At 32.8% G+C, this 20,910-nt stretch overlaps 1 protein-coding gene across 4 annotated transcripts in view; it reads left to right on the forward strand.

Annotated features, from left to right (window-relative positions):
- Rngtt (RNA guanylyltransferase and 5'-phosphatase) overlaps positions 1 to 20,910 on the forward strand; it is a 314,302-nt gene that overhangs the window by 180,266 nt on the left and 113,126 nt on the right. For all 4 annotated transcript variants that reach the window (XM_013077976.2, XM_021240735.2, XM_021240736.2 and 1 more), the window contains one exon: positions 4,843 to 4,943. In XM_013077976.2, the coding sequence (XP_012933430.1) occupies positions 4,843 to 4,943 (101 nt within the window). The remainder of the gene's footprint in view (positions 1 to 4,842; positions 4,944 to 20,910) is intronic.

Genomic DNA, 20,910 nt, shown 5'->3' on the forward strand with positions numbered 1-20,910 from the left:
TAAGAAAATCTCAGCAAAATACGCATGGAAGAGAATTTTCTCAACAGAAAACTTGCTTATGGAAAGTCCATAGTACATTGTAACCAGAGGGAAAAAACTGAGTTTTCCCTCTGATATATGGTGTACTAGAAAGGAAAGATATCCCCCTTTACCATGTCTGTTCAACATAATAGTAGAAAGACTAGCAAGAACAATCAGATGGGAAAATGAAATAAAAGACATAATAAGACATAATCTTTGCACTCAAGAGGCTGAGACACGAGCATTGCAAATTTGAGGCCAGCTGGGCTATATATTAATTTAAGGGTGGCAGGGACTACGTAGAGATACCCTGTCTTAAAAACAAAACAAAAAAAAGCATTTAAATTGGAAAGGAACAAGTAAAATTATCCCTCTTTGAGATGCCATGATCTTCTATGTAGAAAACCCAAAATACTCCTTAGAAAACCACTTAAAACTAGTAAACAAACTCAGTAAAGTCATAGAATATAAAATCAAGGCACAGAAATATGCTGCATTTCTATATACCAGTATTAATCTATCTGTAAAGAAAACAATTCCTATATGTGATAGCATCAAGAAGGAATAAGATACCTAGGAATAAACTTAACCAAGGAAATGAAAAAATCTATACATTGAAAACTTTAGAATAATGGTGAAATTAAAATAGAAATAGAAAGATATCCCATCTTCATGGATTAGAAGAATTAACATTGTTAAAATGTTCATACTACCCAAATCAGTGTACAGATTCATGCCATTGTTATCAGAGTACTATATACTATTTTCAATTTTGTAACTCTACAATTTATATGGAACCACAAAAAAACCCTGAATAGTTGAAGTAATTTTGAGAAAGAACAACAAAAGTGGGCACATCACACTTCTTGATTTCACATTATATTGCTAAACTGTGTTAATTAAAATAGTGCAGAAATGCTATATTTCCATGAAAATAAGACCTAACTGGAAAATACTCCTTCCCTTGATTTTTCAGGATACTTCTAATATAAGCCATACTTCCAAAATAAGCCCCAGTTAAGATCACTACACAGACACATTTAATACATTTTTTGCAACACACAATGGACATATTGAATCATAGAATAATATATAATATAAATAATATTCTTGGCATTGATACTTAAATGATAATAGTAATTATAATTATTTGTAAATACTAAAAAAGATATCTTTGGAGAAGTAAACACCTGTATAAACAGATGAACTTGAGACTTACTGCCATATGACCAGTAGGAATACAGAAACAATGCACGAATAACATGGGCACTTGATAACAGTCTAATATGAATCTTCATAATTCAATACATCATGTATTGTAATAGATGTACTTTATGCAGTTGTGTAAAATACATGTTTTTTAAATTTTACCACCTACAATGTTTTGTTGAATTTTGTGTGGACCATCATTCTTAACTGTCATCATTTTTGTTGCCACTCCTGTCTCATAAGTCTTCAGTTAACTCCTGATTTAATGGAAACTTTGTGAAGCCTAGCCTACAAGAGGTTGTGAGTTGGGTGAAAACTTCATGGTATAAAATCATTGACAGCTGTGTTGCCAATACACTGCAGCAGGCTACATGGACAAGAAATACTCCTTTAATTAGAACTCTGTTGCTGGACATGAGAGGTTGGGGCCAGTTGTTCCACAGGAAATGGATTCACAAGAAATTCAGACCAGAATTCCAGGTTTGGAGAGTTATGATGATGTTCTAGAGAAAGATGACATGAATTTGAATAAGTGTAGATTTTTGTACATTAATAAATGAATAATTACAGATTATTGTACATTAAAAAATAAGACATCCCTTGAAAATAAGCCCTATGGTATCATTTGTAGCAAAAAATTAATATAAGACCTGGTCTTATTTTGGGGGAAATACTGTATGGTGACATTAAAAACAGACTGATAGACCAGAATACAGGGCCCAGAAATAAACTCAAGCATATACAGTCAACTATTTTTTTCTTTTAGTACAAGGGTTGGATTCAAGGCCTTGTACATACTCAGTACATCTTATTGTATCACTGAGCTATTTACCCCCTAGTCCGAGTCAACTAATTTTTATACAAAGGCACTAAGAATACATGATGAGAAAAAAAGTTTCTTCAATAAATGTTATTAAGAAAAGTGTATATCCATGTGTAAAAGAATGAAATTGGTGCCTTATCTTACACCATGTACAAAAATCTAACTCAGTAAAAACCAAAATATAACACTTGAAAGTATAAAAGTACAAGAAAATGTGTTACTAGCCTTGGCAATGATTTAACAATATACTGTAAGGAACTCACACAACTCAATAACAAAGAGACAAAAACCACCAAATAACTCAGTTAAAAAATGAATATGCATTTTTCCAAAGTAGTTATCAAAATATCTAACAGTTAAATGCAAATCAAAACCACAGTGAGGTGGCTGTTATTATTTTTTTTAAAAAAGACGAGAACAAGTGTTGGTGACAGTACGGAGAAAGGGAACTCTTATACATTGTTGGTGTGAATGTGAATTGGTACAGCTATTATAGATCTTAAGGATGTTCCTTAAGAAATTAAAAATAAAACTACTGTATGACCTAGTAGTACCTCTTCTCAGTATATACCAAAGGAAATGAAATCAGTACCTTGAAAAGATATATGTTCCCCCACATCTACTGCAGCATTATTTACAATAATCAAGAAAGGGAAATCACCTAACTGTCCCTCAACAGATGAGTGGATAAATTGTGTTATTTGTATCTATATGGATAAATCAGGCTTTAAGAAAGAAGATCCTGCCATTTGCAACAACTTGAGTGGAGCTGGAGGGTGTTTTGCTAAGTGAAATAAAGCACAGAAAGCTTACTTACATGTGGGAATCTAAAAAAGTCAATTACGTAGAAAGAGCATAGAACAGTGGTTGTCAAGGGCAGGTTATTGGGGTTTGGAAAGATGAAAATCAAAGAGCACAAAGTTGTAGTTATATAGGATGAATAAACCTGAAGATAAAATGTACCGCATGAAGGTCTTAGTTAATAATATGGTATTGTATACTGGAAATTTGCCAAGAGTAGTTTTCACATAATCCTTTTTCACACACACACACACACACACACACACACACACTCACACAGAGTAACTATCTGAGATGAATATGTTAATTTACTTGATTTAATAATAATTTCACTATATATATGTATATCAAAACATCATGTTGTACACCTTAAATATATACAGTAAAAACCATTTGAGTATATTTTGATTTTGTTGAATAAATGCATTCCAACTAGCATACCTCTAAAGTGATATATAAATATATTGATTGCTATATGTTCATATATATATGTTATATACATTAAAAAGTTATATAAGACCATAGTAAATGTTCAGTTTTATTAAAGACATTTTTCTAATAGCCTCTTTCGCACATGTATAATGTTACACAACTATTTCTAAAAGTTAACATACCAAACAGAAATTGTTACTGCTAAGCAATAACTCATTTCCTCTGCTTACTAACCTTTAGCGATCTGGAATCTACTTTCTGTTACTACAATTTTTGCCTAATCTACATATATCTTATAATTAGAATATACAATATTTGGTCTTTTTGTCTGACTTATTTCACTTGATGCTGCTTTTCATTCATTTTGTAGCTTGTGCCAAAACTTCATTCCATTTTATGGCTGATTTTATATGCATATGCATATACATATATATGTATATGCACACACCTTTTTTATTTATTAATGTGTTGATAAAAACTTTTGACTTTAATGAACAGTGCTACAATGAACATGACATCCGAGTATCTATTTGACTAGCAGTTTTCCATGTGTTAGACTATAATAGGGCAGTGAAACTGCAGTGTCATACGGTAATTCTATGTTTAGCTTTTTGAGGAATTGTTCAGCTGTAGCATTGTGCATTTCTTTTTCTTAACCTTTTCCTCCCCTTCCCTCCCCTTCCATACAATTATGCAATGTAGTTGTAGCTCTTCTAGAGCACATAAAAATATTTAACAAAGTTTCTGAGATGTAGCTAGGCTGGTATTATGTATTAGTAGTTTTCTACTTTTTATTGCTGAGTAGGACTGCACTGTAGTCATATAACACACAAATGGTGTATGCTTTTACAAGTTTATAAATGTCTGGGTTATCATGATTGATGCTGCTCAACATCTGTGTGCACGTTTTTCAGTGGAAAACAGTTTGATGTTTTCTTTAACATGTTTGCTATGTGACACAGCCATTCTGTTCTCTTAGGTATTTACCCAAAATTTATGAAAAACCTATTTTCATGTGCTCTAGAAGAGCTGCAACTACATTGATAGAAAGCTGATTGTTGTGGTTTTGTTTTTGTTTTTGTTTTGGTACTGGAGATTGAACTCAGGACCTTGCACTTGTGAGGCAGGCACTGGAACCACTGAGCTAAATCCCCGGCCTGAAACCTGATTGTTGTTAACAAAGACTTGGAGGAGGAAACTGACTGCTGATGTCAGGAGGAAACTTTCTCTGGTCACTGAAATGTTCCATATTATGATTTTGGTGGTGATTATATGTATTTATTTGTTAAAGTTCATTGCTTAATTTTATTTATTGCAATTTATTGGTAAATCTGAATAAGAAGTGCTTTTTAAAGAATTATGAAGCTTTACATCATGGAAAGATTGGATTGCTTTTATTCTTTTTCTAGAGCTAGATAGGTAGTCTCGGTGGTAGAAGATCACAAAATTATGTTCAGAAGAGAATTGGTAATTTTAGAAATAGAAAGTAATATCACAATTAATAAATTGAATTTTTATCTTCTTACTAATAATTATCATTATTTATATCACTTTAGAAATATAAACCAGGTCGGTGTGATGATATATTGAAATGGAAGCCTCCCAGTCTGAATTCTGTCGATTTTCGCCTAAAGATAACAAGAATGGGTGGAGAAGGGTAAGTGTACAGTTATCCACACTCCTCCCCCAAGACTTTTTTTTTAACATGAAATGATACTCTGTATAAGGCTTCACTGTTTATGGGGTATTTCACATGTATTTTATAATACTTTCTAAAAAGGTAAGTAGAATATACTTTATATCTACATCTATCTTGAGTTTAACAGATAATTCATTCTTTTAATCTATGGCAACTAATGTTTTGTAGCATCTTTTAAAAAAATTTTAGTTACTGTAATTTAAAAATTAACTTTATTAAATTGTACAAGTAGGTGTTATTAAAAGTAATCCTAAGTATTATAATAGTATAATAAGTAATCCAAAGTATTATAATAAATGTATTAAAATAAGTCTTTTTACTTTCAAGGAGACTATTTCATGTTTGTATTTGTATAGCAAATATTAACCCATAATACCTTATTAGTGTAAAGTTTTAATTACTTACATTCTTTAAAATTTTTCATAATGTTCATTAAGTACTTTTTCATTTATTGGTTATTTTCATTTTATGACTTCATTTATAGAAGATGTGTTAGCATGAATATATTGTATTCTCAAAACCTTGTTTTATTTTACTTTGTTCTACAAATGTTTAAGGCATGTAAGTAAATACATTAGGACAAAGTAACAAAAGTTTAACCAAGGAAATCCTAAGAAAGCAAGATAACAGAGGCAAAGAGATTAAAGTCTACCAATGCATATAATGAAATTCATTTTACCTTTCAAAGGTATGCCTTTTATAGATAATGGAAGAGAGGATATGTTATTGTTACAAGATTTCAGATTCGCTGAGATTAAAATACAATAGTCTCTTAAGAGAGTGTGATTTTTCAAAGAAAGGATACTATGCTTTGTGATGGATACCAAGAAAGGGTTTTAATAAAGCATGTGGATGTCCCTCCCCTCCCCTCACTGTCCTAGACAATGGCTCTGCCAAATTGCCAGGGGAGATATATTAACTAATTAATTTATCTTTGTCTAAAATAACTTTTGTATGTCTTAGCAATTTACAGTGTTGAATTTTATAAACATGCAATTTAGATTTTCATCTGAGAGCTATGCATTATTTAAAAAATGTCTTTATAGTAAATGTATAATGTTTAGCAAAGTCTCTGCTCTGTAAATTGTAGACTTGTAAGTGTAGTATCAGTGACTTATAGTGATATAACTTACTTGTGCAGTACAGGAGTGTTCTTTGCTTTTTAAATTCATTTTAGCACAGAAATTAACAGCACAGATTCTAGAATCTGGTTGCCTTAGTTGAAATCTGCTTACTAGCTCTGTGACCTTGAGCACATTATTTTTTTTCTGTACCTTGGGTTTTCCTGAATAAAATAGAAATTTGCAGTAAAATATTTGGGACAAAATATGGCACATGACAGTTAAATGCCTTTTTGTCGTTTTAATTACATTGTTTTAAAAATTCATTTTTCTTTCTTGCTACTCCTACAGTTTTACCTGTTACTTGCTGCACTGTGCAAGGCCAACTTTTTGTGTGAATTGTTTCCTGTTTAATTCTAATCCCTATAAGCTTTCCCCTTTTAAAATGCTTATCTCTTTCGGTAAGCAATCATAAGGTATTAAAAAGGACCATTGTCTCTGAAAAAAAATAAGGCAGTTATAAGTGGTAGTGAGAGGTGGAGAAATGGAAGCCCTCAGACAATGATACTGAGATTGTAAATTGGTACAACCACTCTGGCAAACAGGTAGTTTTTCAAAGTGCTAAAGGTGAATTTACTATATAATGTGGCAATTCTGTTCTTGGGTATATACCTAAAAGAAATGAGGATGTATATCTATACAAAAATTTGTACATGAATCTTCTTAACAACATTATTTATAATAGTCAAAAGGTGCAGACAACCCAAAAATCTGCCAATGGGCAAATAGATTAATGTGCAAACAAAATAACTCCTCTATCTACGCTAGTGTCATGGATCCTTGTTAGCAAAGAGCCTCTGGAATTATACCCTTAGGATTTCAATCCTAGCTCTGCCGCTCTTTACTCAAGTTACTTTTCTATTGCTATGTTTCCTTAATTCTCTAGTTTAGATTATAGTAGTGTCTACTTCTTATGGTAATTCAGTAAAATAGTGCCTAAAACATTTAGACTGCTACATGTTATATAAAAATATTAAATATTTATTATTTTTTAAAAAGATGCCTGTCTCTGGATTATACTATTGCAGAGAGCAGAAGAGCTATGTACTACAGCTGTGAGAGATAACAGTCATCCTAGGCCAGTGGTGGCAAGTCTGTGGCATACATGGTGCAATGAGCATGCATAGACCTCTCTGTCAGCATGTGAGCCAAGTGTATGAGTTGTTTTTTCTAAAGTGAAACCTCAGTGTTCAGGTTTAGTTCCAGTGTTGCTATTTTGTGATAAATAACTGGGCTTTGGGTTGCAGTTGGGGCACCCAGTCTCTAAAAGTGTCGCCATCACTGTCTTAGGCAAAGGCTGGTATCTTCTGACAGTGCCTTAGATTGGTATAGAAACAAAATTATTTGCCAGCTTGTATCTAAGATTTCAGAGGCTCTGTTCATTTGCTTTATTAAAGATAGCACATTTGAAATAACAGCTGCAATAGCAGCCTGATTAAATTTATGATGATTCATAATTATTCTGTGTCTTTGATGGTGGTAGTAATCTCAACACTTAACCTTGGGGGTACCTTATTTCTTTTGTTTTATTTTTCTGGTAGGGAGGCCAAATCTTATGGGATTTTATTTGGCCTTTCTTGGAATAATGACTCTTACTCTGTAGATCAAAAACCAGTGGAAATTCTGTCAGTTGTCAAATATTTCCAATTATGTATCCAGTAACTGGAAAACAGCCACAGGTTTTATTCATTGACATGCTGGACCATTTAGATTGATGGCTTGATTGATTTACAGTTATTTTTAAATTGCTACATAAAAATTCTACATATTTATGGAGTTCCATGTTATGTTTTAATACATATATACATTGTGTGATATTTAAATCAGAGTAAACATCTGTCTCCTCAAACATTTATCATCTCTATAGTGAACACATTCAAAATTTTTGAAATACATGGTCCAAATTTTTTATATTCTAAGGATAAAAGAAAGAAAGATTTGAGCTTTTTAGCCACTGTTCTCAATTAAAATCTGTCAGGAATAAATTATATAGCTCTAATTATTAAAATAATTACAAAATAATTAGTTGTAGAATCATATTCCTTTAACTTTCACAATGTGTTTTGAACCAAACCATTTAATTTGGTTTAAAGAGTTAATTATGGTGAGAGGATATTTAATATCCTCTAGCATATGACAGCTCCAAAATATAAATATGGTAATTTATTATAAAAAGAAGAAAGCTAGGATACATCATTGTTAATGCAGGCCTTTTTATCTCTGGGAAATGGAACTCATATTAAGCTTGAATCTCAGGGGAGAGTATATGGGGGAGGGTATGAAAGAAGCTCACTTTATTCTTTTAGTATATCAGAAAACTACCTTGGGAAACTAGACGTCCAGGTTTGAATAAAGAGACAGTAGGAACAACTACAACATAAAGATTTTTTTTTTTGTAAAACTATATATATAGTGGTAGAGCTAGTTTTTAGTATCTGAATTTTATTATATTGGCACTTGTTATTTATTACCTTTGTTCAAGGTAATAAATTATACTTAATCATAGGAAATATGTTTCACTGTGTAACAGCAGTTTAGTTGCTTGATTTTTAAATGCCTATTTGTCATACCTGTATTGTCTAATATAAACAATACAGATTTAACAATTATATTTATATTAGATTATTGCCTTGTAGCCTTTTAATTAGAAATCTCTATCAAAAGTATATTTCTATATGTACAGCTCAGAGATACTTCATATTCATATTGGTAAACAAGTCGCTGCAAGTTTCAGAAACATGTTTTCAGTCATCAAAAGAAGCCTAGGTTATGTAGCTTTTTATGAAGTCCATTTTGTTTTCACTTAATTATTTAAAAATTGATAATCTAAATACATGAAAACATGTTAGTATCAAGAATATTTTTACTGACCACTGTGCAGTTGCATGCATTCCTCAAGTATCCTCAAATTTGTCTTCTTTGGTAGTATTTTAATTTTTTATAAGTAGAGTAGGAATATGTATTATTTAGATTTTAAAATTTCATGACCATTTAAGGGTGGATTCATTGTAGAAGGTACAGATCATATTATATGGTCTCAAGGGAGTTTGGAATAAATTAACTGTAAATTGCATGAATTCATTACTAAGGAACAAAGACCTTTTCATCTTTTTCAAAATCTAATTTATGAGAAAGAAAAAAATCATAATTCTACTTGTCTTCCATTTACTTTTAAACTTTCAGTGTAAGCAGCGCTAGTTATAATTGATCTATCATTAATAAATAACCATTTTGAAAACCATCTATGTATAAGCCATAAACTACAGTTAGGTGCAGGGAACAAAAAGATGGGTAAGCCCCATCCTGAAGGAGTAAGTGAGCTGACGGGATAAAAAATGTAAACAATTATCAATGTGAAAAATGCTGCACTGTTACAGTAGTATGAATAAAGCACTGTAGGAACCAAGCAAATTTGATATCTTATGTGCACAAAGTATAAAAATAAAATAAGAAAATTAATTATTAGACCACAAAGAAGATCCCGTAGATGATTCAGTTTAGTAGAACTTTATAAATACATAGGAATGGCATAGAAAACAGAAAGTATAGTCTGAAAGAAAGCATGAAACTTTGAAATGTTTATTGAATAAATCGATTTTTATGACAGTGGAGACTTGAGTAAAGTAAACTAGGCTTGATTGCGATAAACTGAGGAAACCAGAGTAATGAATTGACTTACCCTGGAGAATTGTGACTTTTAAAAGAGGTAACATAAAAGGGATTGGCTGTGCCAAGTTGAATGAGAAGAGGGGTGAACTGAAGTATTGAAAGTGTCATTGATTAAAATAAGATATGAGCAAAGAATTGGAGGAGGTGAGGGAGTTAACCAACCAGATATATGGAAGATGAGCTTAACAGAAAGACCAGCAAAAAATCCTCTAATCAGCATGGGATAAGTATGGCAAGATGTCCAGGTGAGGGAGGGAGAATTAGAAGAGATTAGGCCCTGTGTTGTTTACCTTCTGGCTGTTGTAAGGACTTTAACTTTTACTCTTGAGAGAAGTAGGAGGCATTGCAGAGTTTGGGATGAAAATTTATGTGATTTGACTTGATTTACAAGAATTCCTCTCACTCTTGTGATGATAATGGATAAGAAAGGGCCAAGGAAGTCAGTTAAGAGTTTATTGCATGAATCCAAGCAAGAGTCCTTATTTCTGGGATGGTAATAATGGTGATGGTGAAAAATGTTCAGATTTTGAGTATCTTTTAAATGTATAGTATGGTGGTTTTCTTTACTGTGTTAGTTTAATTAAACTAAAATTCACAGTTCCCAGTTTCCTTTCCTTGTTTGTTATTGGCTTAGAGCTGCCCATGAGAAATGTGTGGTACTTGGAAGGTAGACTTAAAGCAGCAGCTGTTACATTCAGATGTACATGTTGATAGTGCTCTACTCCCTTCCCTCAGTTGGTATGGGTAATAGTTGGCCCTTCCGTACCTTCCTGGATCTCCTCTGTTAACTTCTCTGAGCTATGGGCCAAGAGCATGTGCAGCTCCATAGGAAAGGAAATGTTCTTCTGTAGATTATCTACAGCATCAGGTTTAGATGTGGTAAAAACGAGACATGAGTTCCATTTTGTCTTTCCAGTTTGTTTTCAAGCATTCCAGTTTGCCCCACTTTATGTGTAGGATTTCTTCCGAGTTATTTCTGTGCTGTCATTGAATTCAGAACTAACATCAGATAGAGTCTATAGATTTCTTCATAAACTCCCGTTAATAAACTCTAGTGGATGGTTTTTGTGTGATCCTTCAACTATCACCTTTGAGATTTTTACTTCTTGTCTTTACCCACAGTGATATGATCTATGTTGGATGGCCCTCGTTCCCAGATTAAATCATAACTGTTAAATAGAACTGACAGATTTGAGAGAAAGAAAGAATTTGAGGTTAAATCCTGGATTTTTTTTTTCTCTGAACACCAGGTTGAAGAATCTGAGAATAGGGAAGTGTAAATTTAGGAAGAAAGATTTGGAGTTCTGTTTTGAAAATGTTTTGTTTCATAGACCAGCAGCTATATATCCAGTATGTATACAGTCACACATATAGCTTTTTATGTCAAGTTGATAATGAATTTAATGAGTTCAGGATTTTGGAGATGCATTTGGACATTGTCAGTATATAGATGAAAGTTTAAACCATGAGACTGCATGATATAGTCAAATGAGGAAATGTGGATTAAAAAAAGGGATGAAAGATTGAGTTCTGGAGCCTGTCATCATTTAGAGGTGAGGTAGAAGAGGAATCAGCAAAGAAGACTGAAATAAGAAGAAAACTAAAAAAAGATACTATCTTAGAAGACTTGTTGAAAATATTTATCAATGAATCGAGAGTGATAATGTTGTTCACATGATGCTCAAAAGTCAAATCTAGCTGTGGTTGTGTTTTCCTGTAGTCTCAGCTACTTAGGAGGATGAAGTGGGAGGATCATTGAGCCAAGTTCAAGATCAGCCTGGGCAACAGAGTGAGACTTCATCTTCAAAATACATGCATACATGAAATACACACACACACATACATGTATACATACATAAAACCAAAAGTATATTAGATATGGTTTATGCTGTTTGAGGCAAACTAAGACCTACCAATAAAGACTATTCATTAAAAAAAAAGAATCAATGTAATAAAGACAGAATCATTGACTTTTGGGTTTGACTTCAGGGTTCTTTTTCTGTTTTCTAGAAAAATATTCAGCATGTTTTCTGACCTGGTTCTTGACATAATTTGAATTTTATACCACATTTTTATATACTCCAACATCTTTGTAGAATAGTTACTGTGTTTCACTGATCTACATTCATTAAGAATTATGTTGTAAGGGGCCAGGGATTTAGCTCAGTGGTTCTGCCACCTGCCTCACAAGTGCAAGGTCCTGAGTTTGATCCCCGATACCCCCCCAAAGTATAATGAGAAGAACAAGAATTATGTTGTATTTTGGGGCTGGGGATTTAGCTCAGTGGTGCCACGCCTACCTGGAAAGCACAGGGTCCTGAGTTTGATTCTTGGTTCTGGAAAAAACGAACAAAAAAGAATTATGTTATACTTTAAACATTTTTATATTGACAGGTTACCAGTTATTATTGTCTTTCTTTCTTGTTAGAATATCACAAACATTTCACAAGACTGTTAATTTACTTCTTCTTTTTAAATGAATTATAATCACTTGTTCCTTTAAATTCCAATTAATCAGACTTTGGTCCAACAAGATGTTTCTTTTTCTTTCTTTTCCTCATCATGTGACCATTGGTTGTTTCCATATATATACACACACACACACACACACACACACACACACACACACACACACACATAAAAGAAAGATGACAAAGCTCATTGGTTTTAATAATGAAACACTTAGTTGCTAAATTACCTAATAATGTAGTGTTTTGAACTTGACACCAAAAACTGTACATTGGTTCAGGAGTTGTCATCCCCATCTTGACTTTGACAAGGTCAAGCTATAGCCTCAAGGTATACCAGTTCCCTGGCTTTCTGCTGGGCTCCTGACTCCAAAGAGTAGATTAAAGTGGTTTTTGACCTCTTGAAACATGCAACCTTGCAGATTGCCTATAAGGAGAAGGGAAAGTATTCACTACTATATTCAGCTTTCTGTCCCTCCCCTGACATATTTTCTATCTCATGCCTTACCCACCCCTCATTATACAGATTACCAGAAAGATGTGAAGTGCCTGAGGAAAACTGAGAATGTCTAATATTTCCCTGTTTGATCAGAGGGAAAGCATCCTTCTGTACGTAAAGAAAGGGAAATGGTGGAAAATAAGACCAGATCAAAAGAAGTTAATTAAGCCATCTTCAGCAACTTCATTCTCTGTGATATGCCATAGGATTTTGGTTTGGGAACTTCCATTAATTAGCATTTTGACCTTGCATATATCGTACAACTCTCCTTCCTACCCTTTTCTCTCTGAAAACCAAGCATATTGCAGAGATGATCTCTAAAGTAATCTGCTTTAAATTCATGATTGATTATATCTAGTCGATCTTTATGCGGATTTCATAGTTGCAGATTTGCCTATTCAATAACATTTATTTGTAACTTTCAAATTGATAACTGTCAGTGTTTTCTCAGTCATTGACAGACTTACAGAGTGGTAAAAAATTAGTAATCTGATGTACAAATTCTTGACTAAGATAGAACTAAGAAGTAGAATAAATAAGTGTCTTTTTTAGGGTCTACTTAGTGCCATGTTTGCATTTTTGTGATTTTTTTTTGGTAATTTCACTGTTTAAATGAGCTCCAAGTATATATAGTATGATGTGCTACCTACTGTTGCTAAGTGCAGTAGTACTGTGATGTACTTTTAGGAAAAATACATGTGTTAGGTTTCATTTAAGCATGAATTACAGTGCAGTTTGCTATGAATGAGTTCAGTGTTTATGAATACAGTACACAGTATATTTTAAAGTTGTCTTTAAAAGAGGCACATACAAAATAAAGTTATGTGTCGATTGGTTGAAAATGTTTTGATTAGAGGCTCACAGGAACTACTCCTGTATTTCCCCCTGGAGCAATTGTTTTTTTCTTAGGATTTACCATTTTGCACCTTGACAGTACTTAATAAATACCTATTTAATGAGTTTTTCTCTCACATAGGTGACACTAAATGTTTACTGGATAAATTATTATTGAATAGTTTATATTTTGTATAAGACATAACCTAGAATGTTACTTTCTTTTAGAATTTTGTCATATTTGAAAAGTGAAATTAGATTAGACCTCTTCAGAGTTTCAGAGTGATATACAGATATAACTTATATTGATTAAAATATTTTAGTCTCTGCTGTCCCAGAATATTATCATGATTCAGTGAAATCAATCAATTCAAAAAGATGTCATTTTGAATGTAAGAGATTCTGAATTCTTATATTTACATGAAGTGCTAAAAGTAATTTTGAAACAGTAATAGCTTTGGAAATGCTCTGGCCAAATTCCCTGTAATTGTGTACCAGAATTTCACTGGGTAGTTTTTACTTACATAAATTGTTCCTCGGAATTTTTTCAGATGAAATAACTAATGTTATTTTTTTTCTAAAATCTAATTTTCATGTATATCTTATGTTAGACATACTGGAATGTTTTTGTGTATTATAAATTTATGTATATCAGAAGCTTCAAAACCCAGAATTTTATGAATTCTGTTGTCCATTCTAGTATAGGCCTTAGCTATTAACCATTTCAGTGACTGGCTGTACTTGATTCAGTTATCTATAGTAGCCAGAGGCATGTCATTCTAAAAGTAGAACTCTCGTGGACATTTATAAATAATAGTATTCAGTAAGTTTTGTTTATAGTTTATCTTCCTGTATTTCACCTATAAATTTTAGTGTGGAAATTATCTGGGAAATATGAATTAGCTTTTGATTAGTAAGATTTCCTGTATTAGTATCTCTATGCACCAATATAATTCTCCTTTACTTATTGAATAAGAAAATATTAATATTCTCATTTTTATAAGGGAATTTGAATTGGAGAGTGAGTGGATTAAAATTAAACCCAATAGTTTGTTCAGTGATTGCTTGCTTTAGGTTTGACCTAGTATTCTCCCTAAGATTTTGCATTATTTACTGTTATTTTTGGAGATTTTTATCAGGAGGTCTTTAAGTATTTGTGTGTAATACAGGTCCACAAAGGACCCCTTAATCTTTTCAAGTTTAGATAAATTTGTTTGACTTTCATACTTACTACCCTCTCAATTCTATGTCTAATAGAAGCCCAGAGTCCAAGATAGTGTGAATTTCAAGACAACAGTACACCTTTTCTTCGTGACTTCTTTTTGTGCTTGTTTCTTGACCTGATTACTGTGCATTCATACAAATGAGAAACTCAACTTTTTCCCCAAGTAAGGCAGTAGTAACAGTAAGTGGTGGTACTTCATTAAATTTCAAAAATTCTCTGGTTCCCTTTTTCAGCAATTCTAAAACGCAGTGTTTGTATCTTTTTACATACTTTTTACCATGTCTGAAATCAGCATGGCCTTTCAGTGAGTGGTTTTACTAGGAAACAGATTCTAAGGTGGAGATTCATATGCAGATTTACCAGAGAATGTTTTTGCAGAAGCTTTTTTTTTCGGTACTGGAGATCAAACGCAGGACCTTGCAGTTGTGAGACATGTAGCAGCACCACTGAACTAAATCCCCAGCTATCAGAAAATGTTTTGGGGGATAACACCTATAAGAGAGTGATAAGAACAGGGCTAAACTGAGGGAAGAGTTGATTTGTGGTACACATGCAGTAGAGACCTCAGATAATGTGTGGGAAACTCTAGAAGTGGGATTGTTTCCCAGGGGAGATATGGAGGCTGGCCCTTTACGTCTTTACAGGCCAGTAACTCTAGGAAGGGGTCATAACCTTGGGCATAGAGAAAGACCTGCCTTAAGCAGAAGATAATGAATGCAGTGACTCCAGTAGTCCTGGTACTTGGGGAATGAGTTCCTCATTTCTGAGAGGAGAAATCAGGTAGCCAATCATAGCATCCACTCCTTCTGTCACACAGTTGCTTTGTATTTCCTTTTGACACATAAAATAATTGTGGCTCTTAAATCAGTGGTCTTTTAGAGTCTAGGAAACAGTGCTTGTAGGGAAAATTTAAAGGTTGTAGGATGAAATTCAAGAATACAGAGCTCTGTCCGACTTGTTTGACATAACCATATCTTGAATGTACACTTGTATTTAGTCACAAAACAACTTTAAAAAGGTAGTTTCTCCAAATCAGATGCTTTATTAGGAGTATGATATATACCAGTGATTAGTGAAGGAAAAATCCCTGCCATCATAGAACTCACGTGCATTATTTATCAGGTGATTAAAAAAAAACTTTCATAGTGACATGTAATTTGACATTAATCTTGAGGTTGATACTATCTTAATATGACTGGCCAAAAGCTTCTTTGAATATATTGCTTTCTTCTAAGGATATATTTGTGTTAGTTACTTTTCTCTCATTGATGAGACAAAATACTCAACACCCAAAGTTAAAGGGGAAAAGGTTTATTTGGCTTACAGTTTGTAGAGGTTTTAGTCCTTAATCGACTGGCTCCGAGGCAGGGTGGCACATGGCAGAGAGGCCCTGCAGAGGAGAAATAACATAAGTAGCAAAAGGGAAAAGGGACCTTAACAGCTCTTTTTGCCCTCCTTTATCTTATTCAGACTTAGGGTGGGTAGCATTCATGCCCTTAATGTTAGTGCCCAGCGGCCTAGCCCCATCATGAGTCAGTCACACACTCTAGATTCAACCACCTCTGAGAAAGCATGAGGCTGTAGGGGGACATCTAGACACAAGCCATAACAGTATTGTTATTAACAAAAGTGTTATATCTTCAAGTTTTCTGTCTGAGAAGTAGAAAATAAAAAGCTTGTATATTTATAGTGGTACCTTGGTTCACGAACTTAATTCTTTCTGCAGTTCTGGTTGCAAACCAAATTGGATGAGAACTGAATCAATTTCTCCATAAGGTCAACATTGAACGTAACCGTTGAATTTGATTCGGTTCTCACTCAATTTAGTTGTGATCAGATTTATGGAAAGAATTAAGTTCATGAGCTGAAGTACCACTGTATATTGGCAAAACCTTTGGGGTTGAAGGAGGGACTTTTATGCTTTGGCTCATAAACTTAGTTTTCATGCCTATTATTAGATTTTGCAATTTTATGAATTCTGTTGTAGAGAACTTCTTGTTTTAAAACATATTATTGTATTTAATTATACATAGTTATGTATTGCTCATAAAAAATTAGAGATGTAGATTCTTCTTGAGGTATTAAATTATTAGAAAGATACCCAGTAAGTAATGGGTATTTTTTTAGTTTGAGTCAAATCCATTACTTGCTTACTAGTTTTGTATTGGTGAGAAAACTTAAATTTTATACTAAAATGCAGATGTTATGAAATTAAATAAAGACGTAAGTATTAAGTACTCATATCAGTTGTATAATATGTCTGATATTTGTTGGTCATTCGTTCAGTGAAATAATATATGTAAAGGGCATATTACTTGACACAGAGTTTGTTTTCAGTCAGAATCAGTGTTAACTATTTTGTTTGAATACTTTGCAAGATTTAAAAACTGGAAATACTAAATGTAAATTTCTAGTGTCATGCTTAGCACTGCCTAGTCATTCAGGAAGCCCCTAGTCTTTATTATAATGTTTCAAACATGTAATTTCAAAGAAAAGGTTTATTTTTTTCTTAAGCTTGTTATTTATACTAAGCATCATATTTATAAAGAAAATGAAAACTGTTTTGTTAAGTTCCCAAATACTTTGTTATTTTAGTAATAAACCACCCTCTTCAAACTGTTGCAGTATTATGTTATATTTAATCCTGAGACTTTAAATTATTTTCTTCTAAATTACTCACCATACTTGTTATAATGAAAATACATTGAAATTCTTTGTTTTATTCTGAAGAACAAACTTCACATCATAACATAAAAAGCTATTCATGTTTAATAACAAATCAAATTCTCTTGAGAAAAAGAGCCAAGATAATGAAGTTTTCTTTCTCTATTTTTTTTTTTTTTTTGTATTTATGGAGAGCAATAGGAGCAGTACTATTTTTATCAACTGTTTTAGAATGGTTATTACTTGTTTACAAAGCTGGTTTTTTCTTTGTATTAAATCATATATTCTGGACATAAACTCACAAAAATTTATTTTGTAATGAAATTTATCATATGATTACATGTATAAATATAAATTTAGTACTAGTATGTTGCTTAAATATGGCATTTTATTTCTTTTGGGAAAAGTAAGAGAAGAGTAAGAAAATATTTCTGGGCTTTGAACTAAGCATTTTGTATTTGCCATTCCAGTTTATTGGAATAAGCCAATAAACTAAGTATTGCTGTTGTCATTAAAAATAAGCAAACCTGCTGGGCTTAGTGGCACATCTTAGCAGTTTGGAAACAGGAAGATCAACAGCTTGAGGCCAACCTGGACTATAAAGTGAGATCTTGCGGGGGCCTGGGGTACATGTGCAGTAGAAAGTAGTATAGTGATTCCTCAAAAAATTACAACCCCTGAGTACTTCTTGATATTTTCCCAAAAGAATTGAAAGGAGATTCTTAAAGAGATATTTGCATAGCCATGTTTATAACATCATTATACTTAATAGCTATAATGAGGAAGTAACCCAAGCATCTACCAACAGATGGTAAGTGAAATATGGTATATATATGCAATGCAAACCGTGAAGCTTATTCTTTGTCCCTTCCCGCGACTCTAGTCCTTACATTTCTCATCTGCTTGTATGTAGTATTACCATTTCCTCCTGGGGATTAATTTAATAGACTCATTTTTGCCAGCTTATTGATTGATCCTACCTTATTTCTGCTATAATTTCAAAAGCAAATGTTGGACCCTATGGATGGGACAATGTTAAAGTATTTATCTAACAGAAATGAGAATGACAAATGAAATTATAAAAATTTTTATATTTTTGTGAAGTTTCTCTAGATAGATATTTGAAGGTGATTCTTAGAAAATTTTTTTGTTTCATTTTTCTGGAGGTATTTTTCTATTTTGAAATACCTTTATTTTTTACTGTTATATGAAAATTACTGTCTTTCTTTTGCTTTTCTTCTTTTCTTCTTTATTATCCTTGCCCATTGCAATTCAGCTGGCATGTTTCAACTGTGAAATTGGATAAAATTTTAAAATATTTTATTAGTGCCTCATAGTAATACATGGATTTCATTTTGGTATAGTATATATATATATATATATATATATATATATATAACATATTTTGATTATTTTTACCTGTAATATTCCTCTCCCCTTTCCCTCCCCTCTGCCACTGATCACCTTCCTCATCCCTAATAATCTTTTTCTTTCCTGTCATCTTTGTTTTTTCTTTTTCTTTTTTAAAGATTCCTTCTATAAAAGAAAATGTGTGATATTTAACTTTCTGAGTCTGGCTTATTTTGCCAAACACGATAGTCTCCAATTCCATACATTTTTTTCTTAAATGAAATGATTTCATTCTTTTTTATGACTGATATGTACACACACACGCACACACACACACACATACACATATTGTGTATACATACTTGACCCATTGGCTGTTTCCATTTACCTATTACAAATTGTGCTGCAGTAAATGTGGGTATGCATATATCACTATAGTATACTGTATTTAATTCTTTTGGAAATATGAGGAGTGAAATAGCCAGGTCAAATGGTGTCACTCAATTCAGTTTTTTGAGGAATCTTCATACTGATTTCTATCAGTGATTATACTAGTTTATGTTCCCACAAAGAGTGGAGAAGGATTTTACTCCCCTCATCCTCACCAGCTTTTAGTGTTATTTCTGGTCTTGTTGATACCTATTCTAAATGAGTTGAAATGGAATCTCAGTGAGTTTTGATTTGCATTTCCTTAATAGCTAGAGTTGTTGAACATGTTTTCATATGCTTAATGGCTATTTGTGTTTCTTCTTTTGATAAATGTCGATTTTATTAGCTTTCCCATTTATTGATTTGGTTTTTTTTTTATGTTAAGCTTTTTGAACTCTTTATATATTTTACTTTTTTGGGGGGCGGTAATGGGGATCGAACTCAGGACCTTCTGTTTGCAAGGCAGGCGGCAGAACCACTGAGTTAAATCCCTGGGCCTCTTCATATATTTTAGATATTAACCTTCTGTTGAAAGAGTAGCTTGCAATAATGGATGCACGTTGAGGCAATATTCTTAAGTGAAATAAATAATACACACATGTGTAAATACCGAACAGTTTCTCTAGTGTGAGAAACTGAAAGTATAAATAAGGACTAAATAGATAATGTGAAATAGGAAGAAAAGGGGCAAAGGAGAAGGGGAAGTGGGTGGGGTAGGGGAAAGGAAAGAAAGGAATGGAATTAATATGAGAAAATGAAAAAAAGGAAACAAAGTCTTTGTAAATAGGGAGGGCAGGAGAATGGGGAAAAAATAGGAACCAAGAGAGATTATGTAAAGGTGCAAATTTCCAGTGATGAATGTCGTTATATTGTGTACCTAAAATGTACCAGTAAAAATAATTTAAAAAAGAAAGAGTAGCTTGCAAAGATTTTTCTCCTATTCTGTAGGCTATCTTCTTATTCTTGATTGTTTCCTTTAGTATGTAGAAGGCTTTTAATTTGATGTAGTCCCATTTGTTGATTCTTTGGGGGTTTTTTTTGTTTCTGTTTTTAAATTTTATTTTATTGGTACATTTAAGGTATACAGATAATGACATTCATCATTGGAAATTTGCACCTTTACATAATCTCCTTGGTTCTTATTTTTCCCACTTCCCCAGCCCTCCCTTTAACCCCTCCATTCCTCCCTATTTACAAAGACTTTGTTTCCATTTTTTCATTTTCTCATATTAATTCCATTCCCTTCTTTCCTTTCCCTTAGCCCTCCCACTTCCCCTTCCCCTTTGCCCTTTTTCTTCCTATTTCACATTATGTATTATGCCTTTTAGTCCTTATTTACACTTTCAGTTTCTCATATGAGAGAAACTATTCACTATTTATACATGTGTGTCCTATTTATTTCACTTGAGTATTGCTTCAATGTGCATCCATTTAGCTATAAATGTCTCTAATTTCTCATTTTTTATGGCTGAGTAGTACTCTATGTTATTAAAAAACCCACATTTTCTTTATGCAGTCTCCAGTTGATGGGCATTTGGGCTGCTTCCAAGTTTTAGCTATTACAAATTGTGCTGCTATGAACATGGGTGCACATATATCACTGTGGTATGAGTCTTTTAATTCTTTGTGGATGATACCCAGCAGGGGAATAGCTGGGTCAAATGGG

Source organism: Heterocephalus glaber, unplaced genomic scaffold (assembly GCF_053883595.1).
Source record: "Heterocephalus glaber isolate CG9 unplaced genomic scaffold, H.glaber_assembly_v1.0 deba00001523, whole genome shotgun sequence".
Lineage (NCBI taxonomy): Eukaryota > Metazoa > Chordata > Mammalia > Rodentia > Bathyergidae > Heterocephalus > Heterocephalus glaber.